The 20876-nt window shown below is 45.8% G+C and overlaps 1 protein-coding gene across 7 annotated transcripts in view; it reads left to right on the plus strand.

Moving 5' to 3' along the window:
- RIMBP2 (RIMS binding protein 2) overlaps nucleotides 1-20637 on the plus strand; it is a 1349166-nt gene extending 1328529 nt beyond the window's left edge. For 5 of the 7 annotated variants that reach the window (XM_086942673.1, XM_086942667.1, XM_086942669.1 and 2 more), the window contains one exon: nucleotides 19319-20637. In XM_086942673.1, coding sequence (XP_086798799.1) covers nucleotides 19319-19501 — 183 coding nt within the window. In that variant the 3' untranslated portion in view covers nucleotides 19502-20637. The remainder of the gene's footprint in view (nucleotides 1-19318) is intronic. The other 2 variants (XM_086942671.1, XM_086942672.1) reach the window with 1 other exon arrangement.
- Nucleotides 20638-20876: the final 239 nt, after the last annotated feature.

Genomic DNA, 20876 nt, shown 5'->3' on the forward strand with positions numbered 1-20876 from the left:
TATATCTAAAGCAAAGGGTGATTACACCACCTTGCCCCAGCTGACTGCTCAGCCAGTTGTGTCAGATTTGGATGGCCAGCCAGGGGTGGCATAATACATGCTGCAGCCCCTGGCAGGCCCTGGGTGCACCTATGCCCTGGGTACCTAAGGTACACTGTACAGGGACTGATAAGGTGACTCAGTATCCAATTAGATATGTACCTAGTGTACATGGAATCCATTTTACAGAGAGAGCAGTGGGCCTGGGGTCCTGAATAGCAGGGCCCCAGGTCAACCAAATCGAAAAACCAGCAAAACACCAGGCAAAAAGTTGGGGGCAACCATAGTCAGATATCCACCTTCCTACAGTCCCACTGGGGCATTACGAAAGGAGTTGGAAGAAACAAGTGAGTAATGCCCTTAAGAAAGCGATTTACAATAGGGGACTTGAAAAGAAAAGGCTGGTCAGGAAGCTGAAGGAATGCCGAAATGGCAGAAAGATAGCATTGGAGAGTGCCCAGAGCAGACCTGCTGGTCCAAAGAAAATGAAGAGAAGAAACTCTGAAAGGGGGGCAGAAAGGGGATCCACAGCCTTTGCTGCGCACCATGTCACAAACGCACAAGTTACTACTAGTGTAACAATATATCTGTAAGAGACATTGTTAGTGATAGATTCTTTACCTTAGAATAATCCCAGGCGTCAGACGGGATCCGGAAATTTTTGCGTAACCCCGGTGGTGGGTCTGCGAACCAATAATCACACCAGAAAGTCCTGGAGGACGGAACGGCCAAAGAAGCCATCCCTCCGGACTTGGCTGTCCAGGCAATAATGTCTTGCAAACGTGTGCAGCGAGGCCCACGTAGCTGCCTGGCAAATGTCCTGCAAGGGCACTCCTTGGCCCAGGGCAGTTGGAGTCGCCATGGCCCGAGTGGAATGAGCCCTTAGCCCAACAGGGGGTTCCTTCTTAGCCAAGGAGTAACACGCTTGGATACACAAGATGATCCACCGCTGTGAGAAGTTGGCCTGATATATGATGCTCACTAGTTCAAGTGATCACCTTGTATCAGTCCAAACAACCCTTATGGTGATTGGTTGTAAGTCAACCTTACAGACCAGTTATCCTAATGGTAGCATGGACAAAGCAGTCTTAGGCTAAACTCTTTTGGCATGTGAAGCCAGCTGTTTTACCACATATAACTCATCAACACAAATAAGGGGAGAGTGCCAATATTGTTTACACTCCGATACCCCAGGCACCCAGATACAAACTAATAATCCCACAAAGGGGGTATATAGAGTACGCAACAAAAACACAACAAAGGAAAATTTCCCAATTTGGAAAAACTGCCCTCACTCACATACCAAGGTATGTGACTTACTTCATCAAAGGGCCTGCTACAAACGCCCTGGTGTAGCCACATCCAGGGCGGAGCATTAGGGAAGGGGAAAAAAATAATAAATTCCACACTACAAGACGTACAACCAAATAAATCAATACATACAACGAGTTACACACATAAGTAATAGAACGTGCAGTGAACACCTTCTGGCTTAACTGATAGTGTGACAAAAAAGTGCAGTAAGGATGTGATTAAAACTGATTAAGGGTGCCAATAGAAAGAATTCCTTTATTAGACACATTTTGATACCCCTATCAGGATTAAAAATAAGAAAAGGATGGGAAAATGTCTTGTTGAGAAAATGAGGTTCCTCAAGACTTCCCTCCTACCACTGCCGGAGTCAACATGTTTCGACCGCTAGAATTGTGCCTCGGAAGGTCACCCCGGTCTTCGTCAGGACTGTCACGATCAGAGCCACTTATCCCCCTGCCGTAGTTCAGTCACTGGACATCCAGAGTAGAGTAGGTCATTGAGATCCGTACTCCTCCAAACCTTCTGATCGTTCAGTGGAGATTAGACCCCAGGTGCTCTCAGGTACAGGAACATTTGGCAGGGCTAGCCCTAGAGAACGATTGTGTTCTTAGGGAGACCCTCCTGGCGGACATCAGTTCGAGTTTGTGTATTACATAAACTCGTGAATGTTCTTCCTGCATTAATCAGTTTTAATCACATCCTTACTGCACTTTTTTGTTGCACTATAAGTTAAGCCACAAAGGGAAAGGGGTGTAACCAACCCCTTCCCAGGTTCCACCCATAGGAGGGACCTAGAAGGTAATCCAGCCCCTTAGTTTAGTATAAAGATAGGAGCTGTGTCTAGAGACATTAGATTATCCTGGACTGAAACTCTGAGACCTTCGAAGTTCTATTCCGACTAGAAGACTGAAGACATCTCCCTTGTGGTCAAGGAGTGACCACCCTATGCAAACAGGCACCACCAGTAACTTGCCGGTTTGCTTTGTCGACGGTCCCGCCAGAACCCAAAGACTCAGCGACTGGACTTCCAGACTTCTCCGACTCCGCTCCACATCCACAGCAAAGCTGACACGAGAGACGACGGACCGGACACCCTGGACTACCTGCTCTGTGCTAACCGTGCAGCTTCTGAGGTATCCTCGAAGTTGTGCATTGGGGTTTGAGAAGCCCCAGACCTGAGCAGCATTTGCACTGAAGCTCAGCCCTCCACGAGTGCCGCATGGGGTCTGTTCTTGCATTTCAGCTCGAAGCGTCTTCCCGGTTGCTAGCCCGTTGGCTAGTGAACCGGCCGAAGACTTCCTTTTGAAAATAGACTGCTTGCCTGGTTGCTCCGGGCTTGCTCCAGCTTCCCTGCAAAGGAGAAGCTCCGCAAACCTTGCTGGTCTGACCTGAAGTCAATCTTCCCATCCTGCGTGGATTGCGTTTGCCAAGGCTTGTTGGGTCCAATCCGGATACTGACACCGCAGTCGACAAGATCCTTTGTGGAACAGCTCGAATCCAGCTCCTGGTCGTCGTCTACTGGTCCTGGTCCTCGTGGCTGCAGAGACAAGCTTCACCTTCTTCACCTGAATCAGCTCGACATCGCCTGGTTCCTTCCTGGTCACTGGTTAGTGACCGAGACTCTGTCCCCTCTGCTATCAGGTTCTTCACATCTTCGATCCACCCTTGGATCCACCCGAACACTTTTCTCCTGGTCGCCTGCAGCACTTCTTTGCAGCTCTCAATAGGAAACCGCGACAAAACCCGACACAAAAGAACACCTATGCACCCGGCTTCCTTGGGTGAGCTAACTCGAGTACTCTGGTGCTCCCATGGGAGCCTCTGCCCGGACAACAGGTTAATTGCGGGCCCAGCGACATTGCTCAAGTGCACATGGTCCTGGCCCCAGGCTGAGCTCCATGCTGAGTTGTTCGCTAAAATCAGGTGTACAACTCGAGAGGAAACACCTCTTGCACATATAAGCACCGTAGCGTGGGCACTGACAAACTCATACAAACCCCTCTAACACCCTACAAATATAAGGTCTGGCAAAAGACAGTAGAAGAAAAGGCCTGGCTGAAACTAGTTGACCGCACAGGACGTCGGAGGCCATAAGCCTACCGTGCACGTCCGAAAGCCTTTGTTTTTATTGACTGCCTGGGGCCCACCATTAAAACTGTCTGTGGGGCACCCAGGACAGTATTTTAAACCTCACTCAAATCACACTCACAGCACCCTCACGAACCAAAAAAAAAAAAACGCTCCGCAGTAATCTGGCGTCGAAGCACACCTGAGGCACACTTGCTACCTCGGGTGGGGCCCGATGATGAAGCATGCCACCAACTAGGTTAGTGGGTGAGAGCCTTCGTTCACCTGCAGACATACAAACAATTTAAACGAGAGCTAGTTCTCATTGATTGCTAACAATGATGTAATGGTGCGCCAGTGGGGGAGGTGATGGCGAATCCTGCCCCCCACTGGCGTCCGGTGGGCCTGAAACACCGGACTAGGACGGTGTGGAGGCACTGGCAGCTGGGTTGTTAGTGGACCGACCCGCACACTGGCCCTGTGACCCGCCTCTGCGAGCCCCACGTCTGCGGCTGTGCTGGGACTGTTGCTGCACAGGCTTGTTCTGAAATGAACGTGTTTGTACGCCTCTTCCGGAGCTTCAAAAGGAACAAAAGTTAGAAGTGGAAGGAGCACGTGTAGCCGAAAGGCCAAAGGACTTGGCCGTGGCCCGAGAGTCCTTGAAACGCTCCAACGTGGAATACGCCTGATCACCAAAGAAGCGGGTGCCATCTAAGGGCATGTCCATCAAAGTATTCTGGACATCCGCCGAAAAGCCATTCGTCCTCAACCAGGCATGACGACCTAGCGCCACCATTGTGGAAATCGCCCTACCCAGCGAATCAGGGGTATCAAGAACGTATAGTGAACTTGGCTGCATCTCTCCCCTCCATAAGAACTCGGGAGAGAACTGTCCGGGCCACCTCCGGACACTGAGGTAGCACCTGCTCAACCGCATCCCATACAGAATGGGAATAGCAGCCCAAGAGACAGCAAGTGTTCACAGACTGCAGTCCAGAACTTGCAGACGAATAAATCTTCTTGACAAACTGATCCAATTTCTTGGATTCCTTGTCTGGTGGAGCATAAGGAAAAGCACTCTGGGACGTTGAGGACTGAACCACCAAACTCTCAGGTGAAGGATGCTGGGTGAGGAAGGCAGGGTTGATCAGGGCCGGGCGACCGCATCGGGCCACACCCTTGTCTACTGGGTCCTCTGTGCTGGGCTGGGACCAAGTGCCCAGAAGCACATCAGTACGTGCATTATTAAACGGCAACAGCGGTTCTGTAGAAGAAGAAGCTGGCCGAAGCACAGCAGTCAGTAGGTTGGTCCTGACAGCAACTGTAGGGAGCTCAAGGCCAAGAGCCTCGGCCGTCCAACGCAGCACCGTGGATAATGAACCACTCTGCTCCATAGTAGCTGAAGGGGATGGTGAACCAGGCGCCGGAGTGTAATCCGGTCCACCTGCCCCCGCCTCCTCATCCCAGTCTGGGACAGACTCGCACTGTGCAGCGAAAGGGTCTTGTAACCCTTCCCGGTCCTCCCCTTCCTCCACAGTGGATAAGGAGGTGGGTGATCAAAAGGGTAAAAGTCCCATATCGGCGTCGGGATCGGCCCCGGTAGACATCCTTCTGGCACCGTGCTGACGTCGGAAAAGAAGGCGCCGCCGCCCTCCGTACGGGGTCCACCGGCAAGAACAGGGAACCGCGGCCGGAGCCAAGGAGGCCTCTGGGCATAGACTAGGTCGGGCCGGAGACGCTGAAGAACGTGGAACAGTGGGGCCCAAAGGCGATCGGACGGGGCCGCACGGGCCGAAGATACGTGCCATTACAGACACAAACTCTTGCAATTCGATGGACCCGGCAAAGGTGGGTAAGCCAACAGTAACTGCTCAGGCTCCGTTGGAGCCACAGGGGTGGTGCCACTGGCCCCCTCAGCCATGTCCTGAGCCTGGCGAGGGGAGGACGAAGAGCGGCGACGCTTCTTCGACTTTTTTGCTTCCTCTTACCTGACTCAGAGTGCGAAGACTTTGAATGATGGTGCTTGCTCTGCAACCGGGCCTTCGACCTCCCACAGGACCGGGACCTGTAACAAAGTGGTGGCGACTCCCGGGCTTCCAGCCACTTTTGGGCTCGCTCCCGCAAAGTTTTCGGGGCCTTGGCCCCGGTACTGGGTCCGCCTCAGTGTCATGGTTACACCCCAGGCAGAAGAGACACTCACGGTGCGGGATCGTCGGCAACATCGCGCGCGGACAGGCCTCGCAAAGCTTGAAACCGGACATCCCTATGCACTAGGAAAAGTTTACTTACAAAATATATCAAACAAATAATTTAGTCAACAAGTGACGGGGTACCGCTCTCTCCGGATCTGCGCTTGCTGGCGCGGAATAAGAAAGAACTGACTTCAGCGCACAAGGGCGCGTCTAAGTAGCTCCCGTGACGTCATCTCGGCGAATATGACGCCTATCGATGCGCAGGGGTACTGCTGACGTAAGCTTCCCGGATCAAGTCAGACGCCTGGGGATAATCTAAGGTAAGGAATCTATCACTAACGTGTCTCTTTCAGATTGACAATGAGCTTGGGACTTGGTCAGCAAACATGCGTTTAACTATCCAGAGATTTATACAAGGGTACAAAGACGGTTTTTAGGACTTATGATCCCATATCTTTTGTTCAGGATTCGCTTTGCTTTTATTTTCCTACGCCGATCTGTGAAACCAACCAATCAAGAATGATGAACAAACAAACCTAGTATCAGTGAGCAACACTTTGAAACCTACAGACAAAAACAGTCTGAATACTAAATCAGGACATAAATAACAAACTAGTGGATTAATAACAAAAATATAAAACAATGAATCAAGAAACAGATGCAAGCTTCCCAGTTGTAGAGGTAACAGAAAGAGGTCTAAGAGAAAGACCAGATCAAGTGAAGGCCGGAAACTTGGGAGCAACACAATCAGTGTTGGCTGGGCAAATCACATGCTAATTTCCAAATGAGAGAGAGGAATCAACTTTCACTCTTACAAAAACTGGATGTGCAAACAAAATTTTGTACTCCTGAGAAGGTGCGCCACACGAGTTGGTGCAACTCTTGTAGTTGTAAGTATTGAGGTACTGAAGTAATTGTACCATCTGAGTCCAGCCACTGTAGGTGGATTCTTTGTTGTGTTACAAGTACAAAGGATGCTCAAAGCTATGTCCAGTGACGTTGACCCTAATCAGACTTTTCTTCTTCGCAGTAATAAACTCCAACAAATCCTACGGAATCAGTGCACCGTTACTATAACTGCCAGACAGGGGGTTTTAAGGTATTTGGTACCAATGTGTAGGACACAGCACAGGGGTGCCTCTGGTGACAGATTCCGAAATCAAGAAACCTAGCAGAAATTCGGAACAGCTGGTTGAAACGTAATTGTCACAGTGCTTGTCTGAAGCATGCACTCTGGGTCATAACCTTATAAACTAAGGGAAAGAACAGCATGGATTGGGAATGCATCTATACAGACTGAAAGGGAACTGAAGGGGGCAAGGGCCTGCATTTCTAAGACGCTAAGCAAGGGAAGCAGTTTCCAGGGAAGTGACGTGGGCTGCAATATATGCGGGCACATTGCAGCAGATAAGAGGCATAAGGGTGCGGTACAGGTATACAAGGCGGTGAATTAACAGCTACTGAACTCATTTTCAGGCATACTGTTACAAAAAGGCATGAATGCAAAGGTCATGGGTAACTGTACAATTTAAAATATAAATACAATTTGAACTTCAATAAGGGAACATAGTCCTGAAGTCTTCTGCAGGTTTCTTCGAGCAGTAAAAAAAAAACAAAAAAAAACACAAAACTACAATGAAATTAAAAAAAAAGAGGGCATGGTTTGGTGACATTGTAATCTGTGCCTGATGTCCAGAGCTCTCATTCATGTAAGATGAACAACTCGCTTACCTTCAGTATTGCCTTTTCTGTTAGACACTATGTAACCCCAGATTCCTGACTTTCTTAGCATTTCCATGCGCCAGGCTGGATCTTCAGTATTTCAATAGCCATTCCCTCACTCGTCGGTAGGTGGCATCACGCAGCTCAGTGTCGGATCCATTCTGTCCCATATGCCACATTGGGGCTACTGTATCTGCACTCTATCCGTTTCTTTCTGATCTGTCTGCCCCGTTGGACGCGGAGCCCAAAGAAATCAGAATATGCCATAGTTTGCAGATCTCTTGATTGGGATCTTATTACTGCACTGTGAGTCCATTTCACAGAACGGGAAGTGGGTCAGTGAGAAATCTACAGTTAGAGTCTCTAGAAGAATAGTTGTTACCAATGTAAGTAGCTTGTTCTTCTGATAGACCTCTAACCGGAGATATATCTGCTTATGAATCGATAACTAACCCCGTCCCGCGGAAAGGCTCAGACCCTGAAATACAGGAATGATCGGGAGAAGTGCCTGCCTTGTTGGTCCCGGCTATCCAGGTGATAGCAGTGATAAACAGAAAAAGTGAGGACCAAGGGTAAATTAAGGTCCAGCACACATAACCCAATATGAGCATATCTTAGTAACTTGGTGAGCTGTTCTTGACAGAAGGAAAAGGGTCAATTCGGCCACGGGGTGGGCTCCAATCAGGAGCAAGGGCCCTCGCACACCCCGGAGGGTATCATGCTTCATCATAGGGCAGCTCCCCGTTAGGCCAGCGCTGCAATGCCCAACAGCTCCCACGAGGAGGCTCTTTGCCGGGGTTCTTTTAACCTGCCAGTTCTGCTTTTTTGATGAATTGGGGGTGTGTGGGCTGTCTGGTGTATGTGCAAAAAGTGAGTTGAGTGTGCGGTGAAGAAGGGTAAAAAAAGAACTATAGGAACTCGCTAATACACCTTTATTATGCAGGTTCTGTTATGATTAAAAGCCTGTGATGTTGGTTATTGGCGATATGTCAATGGTCTCTACAAACGTTGTAAATCAGGGTAGAGGTCAATATGTTTCATGCCTATATTGTCATGCCGATCGTGGCATTTCGTCAGGACCTAAATACCATATAATCTACTAAACAAGGGGTGGAGAATATAAATGTGTCTCTCCTGCCTAGATCTCTATGTTGGAAAATGGTATGTGCCATTTCAGAGTATAACTGCCATTTGTGATCTGCTAGGCAATGTTGACTGAGTTCGTTCACAGTGGAGTTTAAAAGTTCTGCCAGGTGCTGGGTGATCTGGGAGATGCCCTGAGTTGTCAGCCATTTCCAGAGACGACCACCACCTTTGTTATTGCTGTACCACATGGCAGTCATATCAGTAAGAACCTGTACCTTTGTCCCCTGATGGACAGGAGTAACACTGTCAGAGACTAGAGATTTCTGACCTGCACCTCTCCGAGATGACCTGCCCAAAGCAGCAATGATGCGTCCATAACAACCATCAACTCTTGATGGGGTCAGGAGAGGGGGCGGCCACCAGCCCAATTCCAGTACCCACCACTGAAGGACTTTTGCTGTCTCCTCTGACACTTGGATGGAATCTGACAGGTCCCCTTGGTGCTAAGCCCATTGAGACCTCCGCTCCAATTGCACAATCTGCATGTGTCTCCTGGTGTGGTCGACAAACAGGATGCAGGAGTCCAAAAAGCCTCAGAGCCATTCTCACGGAGACCCGGCCAAGGCTTTCAACATTGGTATCACTGCCTGAATGTCCTAGACTCATTGAGGTGGAGGGAAGACTCAGAAGAGAAATGTATTGAGGATGGCTGTGATGAATGGATGTTATTATGAAGGAGTCAGGTGTGACTTCGGCACATTAACAGAAAAGCCCAATAATGTCAGCAGGTCTGCTATCACCTGAAGGTATTTCAAAACTGTTTAAGGCAGCCTGCCTTCAGCAACCAGTTATTGACGTATGAGAAGACTGGAATTCAAACTCCCCGCAGATAGGCTGCGACCGTCATATTTGTGAACACTCAAGGTGCACCTGTAAGGTCAAAGGGGAGGACGGCATACTGAAAGTGCTCTTGGCCTACCTGAAACACAATAATGTGTGTGGGATTGCAGTATGGGATGTGAAAATAGACATCCTGCAAACCCAAAGTTACCATTCAGTCTGCTAGATCCAGAGCAGACAGAACTTGGGCCAGGGTGAGCATGTTGTACTTGCCCTTCGGAAGGAAGAAATTTAGAGGGCTAAGATTGAGGCTAGAATGAAGGTTTCCTTCCTCCTTTGGTATCTCAGAGTATGAACAAGTGGTCTTCCATGAGGTGTTGCAGTGAGATTGGCATAAATGAGAGATGTGACTGGAGGGGTAGGGAGTAATGTGTTCCACAATCTGGAACAACCATTGGTCAGATATGATGCTCCTCCACCCAGGGAGGAAGAAAGCGGCAGTTTTGAGTACATCATTGCCCCTGGTGACCTTATCCTAGCTCGAAATGACAGAGATGCCTGCTATTGTTAAGGCATGGTCTGGTTCTGCCTCTGTTGGAATCCCGTGCCGAAGGCATGAAAGAGGCGGAATTATAGGGGCAACTGTCAAACAGGCGGAGCTAGGCTCATAGAGAGTGCTGTGGTCTTGTCTCTCTTTAAATTGTTTTATGGCAGAATTTGCCTTTACTCCAAAAATCGTAGAGCCATCAAAGGGCATGTCCAGCTGGGATTTTTGATCATCATTGGAGAAGCCAGTGGAGCCAATCCAAGCTTGGTACGGAAGCACTACACTGGCCTGACTCTTCTACTCAGTAGTGTCCAGGCCTGAACATATTAAGTACTTTGCACTTTCTCCTACACAGTCAGTTCCAGCAAATTAGTCTGATAGTTATCCAGGACAGCAGGCAATATGTATGCCATCCTGTCCCACAACGCTTGCATCTCTCCAGGAGAGAAATTGTGTTCACTGACCCGAGACAGGCAGACAAAAATATGCACTTGGCAAATGTTTCCATGTGTTTCAACTGTGTCTGGCTGTGTGGTTGGAAACTCATTAAGATTGAAATTATTTATAGACTCCTACATCACAAGGCTGTCCAGGGTAGGATGTTGTGGAAGAAATCTGGATCCCACAGGGGAGACCATAGGCTGTGTAGGTAAGTAGGGTCTGCTTCATATGGTTAGCCCACTTTTTGCTGCGTTTCACTGTTTTTTCGGCTTTAGTATGGCTGTAGCCCTGCTAATCAGGCCCACATCCTCGCTGTACTCTCTCTAAATTGATACCATGTATTTTAGGTACGTACCAGATTGGTTACTGGATCACCCTTGTGAGCCCCTGTATATGGTACCTTAGGTACCCAGGGCATAGGTGCATCCTAGGCCTATCAGGGGCTGCAGCATGTATAGTGCCACCCCTGGTTTGCCTTCCAAACTGACACCACAGGTCTGTATTTACAGCCTGAGTAAGGTGGTGTAATCACCCCTTACTTAGATATAATATATATGTATGTATGTATATAGACACATATTAACCTGTAAGTCACTCCTATGGCAGGCCTTGACAATCCTAGAGGCAGAGTGCTTGGTTTTGTGTGAGCGGGTGCCCTAGCATGAGCTTTGTAGCTTTCGGAACCATCTCCTTATAGCTGTTCTATGATACAGCCATACCATATACTCTTAAGTGCATTATAATCCTCGCAGTTAATGCTAACTTTGGTTTTGCTTTATCAAAACATGTCCTGTAAGGTGTCAAACACTTTGGAATACTACCCATCCCCCCCAGTTCTGGCGGCGGGGGTATCATTCCACCCTTCTAGAGGGAGAAGACATGTAGTTACTGGTATACCCGGTTAAAGTTAAACAGAGCCTCAGCATCACAAAATGGATGCTTCTGCCAAAGACACGAGTCTGCCCTCCTGCCGGACTAAACTCCGGCAGGGGAGGCCTGGACAATAGGTTTCCTGTCCAGGGAGGTGCCAGCACCTCCCCAGATAGGCTTTAGCGTATTGCGTCGGGGTGGGTTGCATTCAGTGAATGCTTTTCAGACACTGCTTGGGGCACACAAGGTGCTCCATGCATTTCCCAGTTCAAACCGGTTGCTGGGGCACTCAGCCCCAGCTCTGGCGTGAAACTGGACAAAGGGGAAGGGGTGTAACCTTCCCCCTCCCCAGGTCCACCCATAGGAGGGACCTTAGAGTTAGTCAGACCCGTACACTTGCTATAAGTATAGAACCCCAGTCCCTAGGACTTTAGATTACCCTGGATGAAACTCTGATACATAATCCCTGGACCTTCGACATTCTATTTCGACTGGAAGACGAAGAATCTCCCTTGTGGTCAAGGAGTGACCACAGCATCTTTGCCAGTCTGCATTTTCGAGGCTACCGCCGGATCCCGAAGAATCTGCGACACAGGACATGGACTTCCAGACAACTCTGACGCTGACCTGCGGCGGACATGAGAGACGTGGGACCGGAACTCCTGGACATCCTGCATTTCTGCTACTGCACCTACTTCCCGAGGTATCCCAAAGTTGTGCATTGGGGTATTTGAAGCCCCTGCCCCGAGCACCTTTTGCACCGAAGCTCAGAGGCCTACACTCCACGAGTGTCCCGTGGGCCCGCTTTGTGCATATCAGCTCGACGCGTCTTCGCGGTTGCTAGTTCGTTGGCTAGCGAGCCCCCATGAAGGGCCATCTTTGATTTCTTGATCTTTACTGGTTGCTCCAGACTTGCTCCCACTCCTCTCCAAAGGAGGAGTCCCTCAGACCTTGCTGGTCTGCACCGAAGCCAATCTTGACATCTTGCGTGGGTTGCCGTTGCCAAGGCTTGTTGGGTCCAATCCGGTTTCCGACACTGAAGTCAAATAGATCCTTCGTGGGACAGCTCGAATCCAGCTCCTGGTAGTCGACGCCTCCTGGTCCTCGTGGCTGAAGAGACAAGCTTCACCTCTTTCAACTAAAAGCACACAACATCGGCTGGCATCTTCTCCGCGCCATCCTGGTCACTGGCTAGTGACCCAGACTCTGTCTCCTCTGCTTTCAGGTTCTTCACATGTCCGATCCTCCCTTGGATCCACCCAGACACTTTTCGTCTGGTCGCCTGCAGCATTTCTTGGCACCTCTCCATAGGAATTGACGACGAAACCAGACACCAAAAGACACCTATGCACCCGGCTTCCCTGGGTGAGGTAACATGAGTACTCTGGTGCTCCCGTGGGTCTGGACTCTCAAAGTGTCCTAGTCTAAAAGGGTTCCATCGTAGTTCACCTAGAAGTGCCCTTAATCTTTAAAATTGTAACTTGTTCGTTCTCCATAGAAAGTCAATGGTGATCCGCAGCTGTATTTAGACACTGCACGCGACCCCCGTGGGCCTCCTGCATCCCAACCTTTAGTTATTCTAGGTAGCCCCAGTGGTTCTACAGGCCCTAGGCCTGCTTTCTAACTCTCATATGGTTCTTATACCACTATTTTCGTATATGGTTTGTGAGGCCCCTAGGGCATAACGTATACTGTGCAACTTATCGTATGCTAATTAAGTTCCTTGTATTGTACTTTTACCTCTGACCTCATAAAGAGTCCAGAGGGGTTGTGTTTAGAATAAATACATATATATATTTGATATATACCTAGTGTGGTGTGCTTTCATTTGATCATTCAAGAGATTATAATTGGTAAAACAACTAGCTTTACTCGCCTCTAAGTCTTAGTCTGAAGGCTGCTCTCCACAGCTACCACTAGGTTAGCTTTCTATAAGGTTGGTTTTACAACCTAATAAGGGTCGTTTGGACTGATGCAAGGCGCCCACTAGAATAGTGGACATCATATACCAGGCCAACTTCTCACAGGCTGCCTTGCAATCTGCCTGTTGACTGGGTGGGCAAGATCTGGGCTTTGCCTAGATGCCCATCAGTAAGTCTGAGAAGGAATCGTTAAAGGGGAGTTTCTTGATTTGTTTGTTGTGGGGGTAGAGACCTTACAGCATTATTTTTTACATGTCATTGACAGAGTGAGGTCAATGACACTTGCTGATCTCCTAACTACAGTGACCAAGGGGGCAGATTCGTCTGTGGCAGAATTTGGAAAGTGAAAGCCAATGCCTGGAGAAGTATCCATACCAGTATTGTAAATTTAGAAAAAGGTTCGTCATCATCTGCATTGTCATCTATATATTGCTCAAATGTGCCAGGGTCTGAATGTAGACACTGGTTTATTGGTTGAGACCTCTGGAAGGGGTGGGAAGTAGAGTATGAGTTTCAGAAATTAATAACATTATTGGCTCAGCTTCCAGCATCAATAATGTTGTAGAGACTTGAGCTGGCAGTCATTCATGACACCTATGGATGTGTCAGACAGGACGCCATGCCTAGCATCAGTGGAGACGGAACTGGCATCAATTTGAGGTCAAGTGACAGTCTGCATCGGAGAAGGATTCAAAGGCGGTATCCGGCTGGAAGCCATCTTAGGGCTCAAAGACGATCCAGAGGATTACATAGGGATATCACAGATCTTATCCACAGCTTGCAAATCTGTTGTAGCATTACCAATGGCTCTGGGAAGTCAGAGTACATAGGGAGCAAAAATAGAATCTGCTCAGTCATCAGGGAACAATTTGAGGCTTGTAGATACCTAGGGCGTCGTATAACTCCAACTGGTGGCAGTGGCAGGACAATGCAGAGCCACATTTCTTTTCTTTTTCATTTTTTTCGATTTACATGAAGATCTAGATTTCAACAATGATCAGTCTTGGGAGTGAGTCCGTGCCATCGTTGACCTCCATCAGAAGAGTTTGGCTTCACCGTTTGCTGGTGGCCTTCTGGTTCTTTAAGGCAGTGGTCACACTATGCCAAATCATGCTTAGAGCCCAGAGACCGGCATTACGACTGTCATCTCCCGATGGTAGCCCATGCACATTTGGAACCCCTGTAGTTTTAGGTGGGTGATACGTCCCTCACACACTGCAAATGCTTTGAAGGAGAAGAAATTCTGTCAAGTTGACCGGATTTGAGAGAGCTACGGATCCTCATTATAAGTTGCAGGATAAAGGAACTGACATCAGCACTCAGAGGTGGTGCAGATTTAGAGAGCTTGCCATCACATCAAGGGTGTGATGGACCGGATGCATGTGACAACAAAGTGGCGGATTTGCTAAACACGATCAGCACATCATAGAATTTCTCCCTTGTTATACTTCTGATTTATGTCAATTATTCCTCTCTGTTTGAGTGCAAGTCTGATGTAGTGCTCATCCACCTTTAGCACCAATCTACGATCACCTACCCACTCGAGGTGTGGCAGAATGTCATACACACATTACAAAAACATCAGTGCACATCCTTTTTAGTCACTATTATCCAATGGTCATTCAGCCTCGTTAATCCAATATCTCTTGTTGCTGTACAACCAATGTTCTCTCAATCCACAATGGAAACGCACAATGTCCGATAGTACACACTATTCCTTTATTAGTTTTTTCTTGTCACAGCAGGCGCGCGTTTCGCCCTCCACTGGCTTTTTCAAGGCTGTAATTTACATACAAGAAATAGTACCATATCAGATTCATATTTTATGGTCCACCTTAGATTTTATTTCCTATTTACATAGGTCTAGCACACAAGTGTCATAGTGCCACCACCACCTACATGGTTTAGGTGCGCACCTCGTATTGTTAATCACTCTGCTACGAGTCGATGTACTGAGGGCACACCCCCTTTGTGCAATCACCTTCACCAATGTACCCATGACTTTTTCTAAGAATCCCCATGCACCCATATGTGTGTTACCTAGACACCGCGTGTCATATTGATTTGATGTGTCAAGCTGACAATATGCCAATCAGCGCATACTGCTGGCCCCTATCTCTAATTAGATCTCTATATTGCACTTACCAAAAACTTTTCAGTTGAGCAGCATGTGTTCTAAAAGTACTATTTTATAAAAACAGGTTGGCATTGTTCCTGTGGAAGTATATGGAGGTAATGTCACCATTATGGCATATATATATATATATATATATATATATATATATATATATATATATATATATATATATATATATATGTGTGATCACTCTATTCTTTTCATTCGCAACCCCAATGATCACCAGGCTTACCTCCAAGCCTTTCGCTTTCACATGTGTGAATAGAGTTAATGTAGTTCTTTATTCTGGGGTCCATCCACATGTAATGTATCACTGTATACTCACGATGATTGGAGCCTTGATAAGTTCCATCTAAAGTGTGGAAATATATTGCTATCAGTTTCAACTGTCATTTAATTATAATTATCTCTTTTCTCTAAAGTCCTATCCGTCCTATATATATGTACATGGATTTGAAAACTCATCTGGTTATTGATTAAGTCCGCCCCCCACACGTCAATGCCTTGCTCTAACTTCATTTAAGTTTCACATAACTCACGCCTTAAAAAACCACAGAGCGCGCAAAGTGCTACTCCCATATATTCTGTGTTCACCGCATAATTCTACTCTCCGTGCTTTATGCTATAGCCAGTCGTAGCCACCGCGATGCCACGTGCTAAATGTAATAAAGGCAGTACGACAAGCACCTTTAAATGCGTGTTGTGTCCGACGACTATTATTCTCCACGAGGTCCGAGAGAAAATATTCCCGCCTTCGATATATGCCAGATCTTTAATTTACTAGCTCCTTAAAATCCCTGCATTTATACTGACACAGTTTTAAACTTACCGCCATTGCGCGTGCGTCACTGACGGAAAAGGTAGCCTCCTTCCGAGTTTCCCTTCCGAAGCCCTGTCCGTCTCGCCTCCCCTTTGTTTCTATAGAAATGGAAGACGGACCAATTCCAGAGTCCTATTCTGTGCCTTATAAAAGTATTGCGGCCATTTTGGAGTGTCTCCTTGCCCACTTATTGAATCTTCTTTCACGCATTCGTATCAACCATATGTAAAGCGAATATCCATGTCTGTTCACTATAAAATATACCAATTATAAGAATTCTGGAGTATAAGCGTAAGGTGATCGCACTTGGTTGTCGCTCTCTTTATAAAACAACAAACACATTTAGGTTACATATTTCCATTTCCATACCACTACTCAACAAATTGCATTTCCTACTCATGCATTCATTGATTTATCTAATTTTATCATCTAAAATCATATGTTAAAAACAAAACTGATTCCATCAACTCATTGTACACTTCTTAATGGGAACATTACATGTCCACATACCAACCGGTCACAGTGATATCCCGGAATTATATACTCTTAGCATTTTGACAGATACTGCTTGATCATCTCACAGAGTTCCAGTCAAATTCTTGCCTCCTTACAAAAAAAATCCACACATCTCTTTGTCTATGTTTGCCCCCTTCTCCACCGCTCGCAGAGAGATAATCCATTTACTTTCCAGCTGACGCAATTTGCGCAGACGATTACCTCCCCTATTTCTTGCCATTGCCACATCAATCCCATGGAATCTGATTCTATGTAATTTGTTATGTTGGTGTGTTGTGTTGAAATGCACCGCAAATGGATACTGCATATTATTGTTGCGTATGGCTCGAATATGCTCCTGTACTCTTTCTTTCAAGGGTCTTATCGAGCTTCCAATATATATCAAATCACATATACATTTGAGACAATACACTGCATGTGTCGTGTTACAGTTTATAAATTGATGTATATTGTGTTGTTTCTGACTATTATATTGAAAGTTGGTTGTCTTGTTCAATGCAAAGCAACATACACAGCAACTGCCACATATAAAAAATCCCTTAGGCGCTGTGGGCATCCAGATATGTGCTCTCCATGGAGGAATGTAACTTGGGCAAAGTTCCTGTCTCAAGGTTCTGCCCCTACTGAAAGTAATTGCAGGCTTCATACCCACTTTGGCATGTAGGCGAGTATCCTCCAATAACAGGTGCCAATGTTTATTCAGTATTTTGTATAGGTCCGTACTCACTGTACTATAGGGTGTTATAAACCTTATACTCTTCTTCTTTTTGGCAGATTTATATTGTCTGTACTGGAGCAGTGAGTCTCTATGTATTTTGTCTATTCTGTTTCTAGCACCAGTTACCAGTTCCTTATCATAGCCCCTAGATAGGAACCTTTTTTCTACTAGTCGTAATTCTGCATCCACTCTGTCTCTATCGCTACAATTTCTTTTAATTCGTAGTATTTCCCCAAAGGGGATTGCTTTGATTTGTGAGATAGGGTGGGCACTCAGCGCGTGCAACACTGAGTTGCACGCGGTCTCCTTTCTATAGGGAACAGTATGTAGTTTGTCCCTCTTGACCACAATGGTAATATCCAGAAAGTTAATCTTCGACATGCTTTGTTCTTTTGTGAACTTTAAATTAAAGGGGTTGTCATCGAGATGTTCAAAAAACATGTCCAGTTCATCCCTGCTTCTTGTCCAAAACATTAGTAGATCATCTATATATCTATCCAGATATAAGATATTTTCCGTCAAGGTCACCGGGCATTTTTGCCATATATGTATCAGTTCGAAATACTAATGTTATAATAGGGATGGTTGGGCACAAGCTCATAATTAGATTCGGAAAATGAAAGTTGCTGCGTGCCTCAGAGGTATCACCTAGTCGGACTTTAGGTGTGAAATTGAGCAAATAAAGTAAGCGTTCCCTTGCTCTAGGGAGCGACCCTCTGGGTGCTGCTATGTTGGATCGACACGCGATCTATAAAGCGTTGAAAACCATATATTGTTATATCGTTGTCAAATAATTCAATGAAAACTTGATCAAATCTGAGTTTTAATGAAGTCGTATTCATCAATTTCCAATGTTGTGATTCACATCGTAGAATTTATCATATTCATAAATCCAGGGAAAAGCATTTATGAGTGTTTTCATGGATTTATGAATATGATACATTCTACGATGTGAATTACAACATTGGAAATTGATGAATACAACTTCATTAAAACTCAGATTTGATCAACTTTTCATTGAATTATTTGACAACGATATAACAATATATGGTTTTCAACACTTTATAGATCGCAGTGTCGATCCAACATAGCAGCGCCCAGAGGGTCGCTCCCTAGAGAAAGGGACCGCTTACTTTATTTGCTCAGTTCGAAATACCCCATGTACAGGTTGGCCAATGAAGGCGAAAAAATTTCGCCCCCATGGCCACATCCTTGATTTGGCGAAACCACTCACCATTGTGCAAAAATATGTTGTTCTCAAGTACAACTTGTATCATTGCCATCAGCATATTCGAATGTGCATAAGTCTCAATAGGTCTACTATCCAGGAAGTGGCGTACCGCTTGTAAACCTTTATCACATGGTATGCTTGTATATAACGAGCATACATCTAACGTCACTAAGAGGTCTCCCTCCACCCACTCTACACTTCCAAACTTGTTTAGGACATCCCCCATGTCCTGGATATATGTAGGTAGATTGATAACAAGCGGCTGTAAGAAAAGATCAATGTACTCTGATATTCTTTCAGTTGGCGATCCAATGACTAAAAAGGATGTGCACTGATGTTTTTGTAATGTGTATATGACCTGATGCATGTCACCACCTACTGACGCATGACAGAACATCTATCAAATTCTCCACATCCAATCTGGCATCTGTACATATTGACAAGGTCAGGAATCTTTGTTTAGAAGTCTCAATCAGAATTAAATGTTCAAAATTACGACAGCATTTTTGGATGTTTTATCTCATTAGTTCCATTTTCAGAGTGGTTGTCCTCAACGATATGGGCAAACTAGTCCTTATAGGAAAATGTGCAGTGGATTTCATCTAGATCTATTCTTAATGTAGTGGGGCACTTTCCATGGGTGCTTCCTTTGTAAAGCTCAGGTCCACAATCAAATGTTTATACAACATATTTGGCAACTCATTTTCTGTATGTTGTTCATTTCTGTCCTTATTGAACATTAGATAATGTTTTTTTTATATTTACCTTTGAAGGCAGTGTTTTGATATACTTTTGGTGATAAGTAGGGCGATAGAAGTAATTAACTTATTTCAAACAATAACCATGTTCCCAATAGGTTCCTTCTGACAACACAGGTACAAGGAGAGCAGCATCCCCCACTGTCCACCTTCATGCCGCATCACCCGCACCGCCCCTGGGTCCAGGCAGTCCTGTGCGAGGCAGGGACATGGCCTCAAAGAAGAAAGGACTCCTTTCCAAAGGCAAGAAACTTCTAAAGAAACTGGGGGCAGTGAAATGAGCTACAAACATCTGGGCTACACGCAGAGCTGCAAACATGTTTAATTTTAAAAACCAAACCAGGGCTTTCATGGCTATGCAGCACTGCTTGCAAACCCATATGTTACCTTCTGGGACAAATCATGGGGCGAGGTGGCAGGACTTGAATCTAGGTGAATGAAAAAGTAATGGAAGGGCAGCTGGCCAGTATGATGCCTCCAGCTTCTGCCCTCTCCAGTACTGTCGCTGTATTGAACCTCGTGAAGTAAGGGAGGATCTTTCTTGCGCCAAAAGTCTCCTTGAAACTTCTTCTGGACACCTACGATATTTCTCCTTCATAAGGATGTCGTGAAAGTCCTCGTTTATTCCGCCTTGATGTTTTGCCTTATTAATGCACAATGATATGTACTGTTCTATAAATGTACAGTGTATACCTGTATGTACCGTGTGAATTCAATGGTCTTTTTTCCTCACTGGAAGATCTCTGTAAAGTAATGTGCCACTGGTTTCATTTCATGTCAAATTGGAAAGTAATACTGAAGTGGGGTGGACAAGATGAACCCTAATAATATGTAACCTTTACCGTCAGAAAATTAATGTTCTGTTGAACTGTGAAAAAGCATCAGTATTTAAAACTGCCAAACCAGTCAAAAATTTTCCCCGAGCTTCTTACTAGTGGAATAACTGTTCCCCATGTTGGTGGTTTCAGACGTGAAAAGTCAAAATACATGAACGTTCGGCTGTTGGGACTTGCACATTAAGTTGGAATAGGATTACTCCACACCCTAGAAAAGACAAAAAAGCAAACGTTTCCTCAAAATACTCACCTCTGGATTCATAATGAAAACGTAAAAGCTGCTGGCAAACATTTGTCTGTTAACTATTTTGTAATTTCTGTCCATTTGTATGTTCTTTTTACTGTTTCTAGATAATTTTCAGTATGCCTTCTTTTGTAAGTTCAGGAAGGTTTGTTGGAGACTTTCTTGTTGTGTCCTCAATGACCACCATGTACAAAAATGTAAATACTGTGTGCAAGATTTATGGACTCAAAAGATTATCACCGGCCTCCATTTCTAGTAAAGTGTTGTACGGGTGTGTGCATGTGTACAGTTCATGTGTAAAAATATTTTATATAAATAAATACTTTGCTATTTTGTACATCTTCTGTCTATTCTTGGTTCCTTGCTATGCTGCGGACACCTGTATGTGCAATACTACATGAACGTAGTGAAGGCATGCACCACCTTATTAAGGTTCCTCAAACTCAGTTGTTTAAACTACTATTTTATTTTGAGACTCCAGTCTGTCTACAGATGGGTGCATTCATCCAAACATCACATTACTACACACATCATTTACACTTCTTTCTAGCAATATTTCCACACCGAGGATCTGGC

The sequence above is a fragment of the Lissotriton vulgaris genome, chromosome 11 (assembly GCF_964263255.1).
Source record: "Lissotriton vulgaris chromosome 11, aLisVul1.2, whole genome shotgun sequence".
Taxonomy (NCBI): domain Eukaryota; kingdom Metazoa; phylum Chordata; class Amphibia; order Caudata; family Salamandridae; genus Lissotriton; species Lissotriton vulgaris.